General features: G+C 32.8%; 1 protein-coding gene across 1 annotated transcript; it reads left to right on the top strand.

Moving 5' to 3' along the window:
- The first annotated feature begins 934 nt into the window (after nt 1-934).
- On the top strand, nt 935-4120 carry LOC148274585 (uncharacterized). Its single transcript, XM_088236916.1, has 2 exons — nt 935-1016; nt 3628-4120. Exons 1-2 carry the CDS (start codon nt 963-965, stop codon nt 3982-3984), a joined length of 411 nt encoding a protein of 136 aa, XP_088093042.1. The 5' UTR covers nt 935-962; the 3' UTR covers nt 3985-4120.
- Nucleotides 4121-4908: the final 788 nt, after the last annotated feature.

Raw genomic sequence — 4908 nt, forward strand, 5'->3', positions numbered from 1 at the left:
AATAAATTCAACTGTAATTGTGTACATTCTTTTTTCGGGCTTTCTCGCATTCTGTTTACAACAATATTCGCATCGTAGATTTTTTTAGCCGGTTGTTTGCTGTCCAATCGCTCTACATGTCCCCAAACCAGGGTCGCACCCCTTTCACGAATTTATCGATAATGCTTGTCTCGGCTGTAAGGACGGATCTCGACATTAGTGCACAATCATCGCTGTGGCCAAATATGAAGAAAAATGCTATCGCTTACAAAAATAAAAATCCACAAATTAAACTCCTTTCTTCACCTACGAGAAGGTTCAGAATAGCACCCTAGGGCTTTAAAATGCGTATTAGCATACTTATTAATGAAAAATCACAAATAAGTCCCTAACGGCATTATTAGTAGTGCAAATGGCCTGAAGCTTAATAAGGAAGTCCAATGGTTGTTTTCATCTTTTTCATTTGTTAACAGACTACCAAACGAATCAATTTTTTTTTTTTATGTAACTGATCATCATGATATCTTTCTTATCACATAATTGATCAGCTATTTTAAACAGCTATTCCTATGACGTTTTAAATTAGATCATTTTTTTAAAAAGTGTTTTCATTAACCTTTTAGTACATTTAAAAAAAAAAAAATTGCTGCACAATTGAATGCTCTAATTTTTAAACACTTTTTTTGTATCTAGATACGCGGTTCTTGGAGCCGGCCGGTGGCAATGCCACTGAAAGAGAAATTAATCAAAAAAATTCAATGAAAAAATGATACTATTCTTTGGGTAGTTTTTTTCTTGCTGATTAGTTATATAATGATTTACTTTGTAAGAATTCCATTGCATAAGTATATTTTTTGTGTTGCGGGGTATTTTTTATTTGATATTGTGCGTCAGAGAGTTATAACGAAATCATATAAAAGTATTGGAATTCCTTCAAATATCATCAGTTGCATCCGTAACTTCAATCGATAATATAATTCATCATGAAGTTCGTTTACTTATTGTTCGTTATGGCCAGCGTTATTGCTGTGGGTCTGGTAAGAAAAAAAACACTTATTTTGTTTATTTATTTAAAGAAAACAACGTCCAAGGTCAAGTTAACAGAATATGTAAACCTTTTGAATGTGTTTACAAATCAGAACCGAGATAAACATTTAAGAGAAGGTAATATGACAGTCTAAGCCTTTCACCATTCGATCTATGTTTAAACATACACATTTTCTCAACTCTTCCATCTGTCGACTTTTGTAAAATAAGAGTTATATTTATGGAGATGAGATTCATCTGGCTGAATTATTTCACCTTTAAAGCAATGCCTGAAATATTTTATTTTTTAATACTACTTTTTATACCAGTAAATTCAATCAAAAATGTCTTGAGCATGTCCAAATGTTTGTGGACAGTCTGAATTTCGCTCCTTTTCTAATTTTTAAGATTTTAATTGAATGTTACACAGTGTGTTAAGTGGCCATTTCAACCAGCTAATGACAAATCAAAAGCCCTGTAAATGCCTATACTTCCATATTCACTCCTCAAAAACGTATTACCCCTCTGTTTTCAATTTCAATTTATTTATTTATTTTATAAACGTTTATGTACATTACAAAATATTTCAATGCAGACACAACAAGAAAAAAATGATACTAAATTTTAAATATACAAAGATGGTAAAATAAAAATACCCAGCAATTATAGAGACAGAATGCTATCCTCTCTGAGCTTTTTTTCACTAACATGAAAGATGTCGATATCCGAAGAGATACGGTTGAGTAAAGACATTGCTCTTCCTACTGGCATTACCACCGGCAGGTTGGTTCTGCAGGCAGGAAGGTAAAACAGCTTAAGCTGTCTATGTCTAAGGTAGTTATTAGGAACATAAAGAAAAATACTCTACATAACACCTATGTTGATCGTAATACCACGAATCAATCGGAAATAATACATAAGCAAGTATACATTTCTTCTTTTCTCCAAACTATTGTAGACGAGCATTCCCGGTATGAAGTCGATATAGATCTTGATAACTCCCTAGGGAGTGAAATCAAGCATGTCTGCAAATATTTGGACATACTCAAAATATAAACTATTTTCAGATGCAAATTAGCAAAACAATTCGTTTTTTATTTATTTTATAAATAATGATGGATATTCTTGTTATCTAATAACCCATTAAATCTTTTACTATGGATAAATATTGTATGTATTTTTAAAGATAACAATTTCGCTTAAATACCTTTTGAACCTTGTCTATTTCATGGATATGGTTCGACTTCCTTAGAAGTCCCAAATTATGGAATAGTATTTTAGTATGCCGCGGACTAGTGTATCATACAATGTGCAAATTGCAGTGATACCTAGAGATGAAATACCTAGAGATTTGAACTACAAATCTAAGCATCGTACTAAATTCATCAACAACACTAGTAATATGGCACTGAAAAGTGAAATTTACTTTAAAAATAATACCACGATCATTGATTTGGTAATTGAGTGGTAAACGTGCGTTATTTGTAAATTATAAGAAAATAAAGATTTTCTTTGGAGAGACGAAATACGAAATAACGCAGCATTTTGGAATGCTTAAAAGTAATCTGGAAAAAACAGACCAATGCCATAAATTACTCAAATCATTTTTATGAATCCCCAGCACCCTTAATAGAATTGAAAATCTTGACATCATCAGCAAAGAGAAGGTATTTAGAATTTTTGATCGAGTCACCATTTTCATTAAATAAATAGAAGGAAAAGAAGAGGACCCAGGTTGGATTCTTGGGGGGCTCCAGAAGTTATATTGTAAACATAAGATATGTGGTTCCCGTAGGTGATATACTTTGATGATGATATGGTTATTTATTTATTTAAATACCTTGCAAGCTTTTACATTTTTTACAAATATGAATATGAAGACAGACATGTATTTTACTCAAAAGTAGCAAAAAATATAAATGAATTAAGAAGAATAAGGAAATAAAAAATACAAAAAACATCTCACATGTTAGTTAAAAATATAAATGGTAGACATAAAGTTCATATATTTAACGCAGAGGAGAGAAAAGAAGTGTAATTATTCCCAGCAGGTGCCTACTTTAAAAGAATCTAAGAAATTGAAGATGATACACAGCGTTTTTGAATTCAAAAGTGAAATATATCAATATCATTTGCGTATTCATTTGCAACGCTTGAATTTTCCTTGTGTAAATTACTTGACATGTTATGTTATGTTAATAACATGACATGAATGCCAAATGGTTGGAAGTAAAACCAAATTAATATTTTTTTGTAATAAATCGTGATCTACCTACTTAAAAGGTTTTTTTGTCAACATCTGGACGTGAAAACATGTCCTACGAATTTTTAATATAGTTTGAAATATTCGAGAGATTTGTTGCGGAAGATCGAGTTGGTCAAAATACGTGTTGGCTTACTGATATGGTTTCATCAACTTCATTATAGATATAGGAGTGTATAATCATCTCGATGAATGTACTTTTGACCTGTATTTGTGTATAATTACCTGTTTTTTTGTGATTTGTTTTGTGAACGAATAAATACAGATTATTAAGTTTGTTTTAAAAATTATCCCCATTGCCTAATTTTGTAGAATTTTGTGTTGATAACGTATTTCTATATATATGTTTCTATCACCAGGGGCTGACACTGACTCAAAACGCCAAGATCTTAGCCGCTAGAGTAGGCTGCGCCCAATCCTCCAAAGTCGACCCCGCTCTGGTTCAAAAAGTTCGCATCGATGACTACTCAGTCGAAGATCCCAAACTGAAACAGTACGCCATCTGCGTGTACGAAACGCTCGGTCTCCTCAATAAGAATTTTACCATCAACACGGATGTGGGTCTCACCTGGCTCCAAACAACTACCGACCCAGTCAAGTACACCGCAGACACCATCACCTGCAACAAGAATAGGGCTCTCACAAAGCAACGCAAGTTGTGGAAGATTCTAGTATGCTACAATGGTCTCTACCCGGGAGATATCCACGTCTTGTAACTCGATCCAAAAAGGATATTTTTGACCCAGAAACTGTCCAAATCAGCCAATATAATAATTTATTAAATACTAGAACCTAATTTGCAAGTACTGTAATAATTGTATTCATGCTGTTTAATAAATTATTTATTGAAAATCATGAACCTTTCATTTAAAAATTCACCGTAAAAAACATTCTCCTCATTCTTTGTATTTAACATTGTGTATTTTGTGATCAAACGGGTACAGCTCAGGGCCCCAATAACAAACGCCACCTTTATCGGTATAGGTATCTGAATTTAACTTTGTTTACTTCCCATTGTAATCGGGTCCCGTATGGGAAGGTAATACAGTTATCTTGTATTGTCTGTAAAATAAAACGTAATTTCAGCATAAAAAATTGAATATTCATATAAAAGATGTTTTGAAACATGTTCCAGGTTATGCTCATGTTCAAGGTAACCAACAAAGATAATTCAAATTTGCTAACAAATATTCGCGTTTTTTGTACGGGAAATTTTCTATTACTTCGTAGACAGTTGTAGATAACCCTGTTAACTTCTTATCGTAATCGGGGCCCAGGGACAGTAAAATCAGCGGTCCCTACGTAAACTATCGAAACAGCATTTTGCGAGGTTTACAGGAATAGCAAAAATAAAGCTTAATATTTTTTAAAGCCATCAGATGCAAATGAAAATTGACAAACAAGTGTTAATGGTATTTTATAGTTCTATCAAAAGTACTATACTCTATAGTCACACTGTTTAGTCGCGAAGAGATCTACGAAAAGCCGGAAGATCTATCTCAAAAAATTCCAAGTCGTGTGATGAATTGACTAATCTACACATTCTGGACATTGGGGCATAAAAACCAAAGTTGCTCTTAGGAGATTTTATAAATAGCAGATTTTGACTTCTGGTGACACGGTTGGGAACATGAAAAGAA

Source organism: Micrasema longulum, unplaced genomic scaffold (assembly GCF_059751315.1).
Source record: "Micrasema longulum isolate JH-2025_06_02 unplaced genomic scaffold, ASM5975131v1 h1tg001619l, whole genome shotgun sequence".
Taxonomy (NCBI): Eukaryota; Metazoa; Arthropoda; class Insecta; order Trichoptera; family Brachycentridae; genus Micrasema; species Micrasema longulum.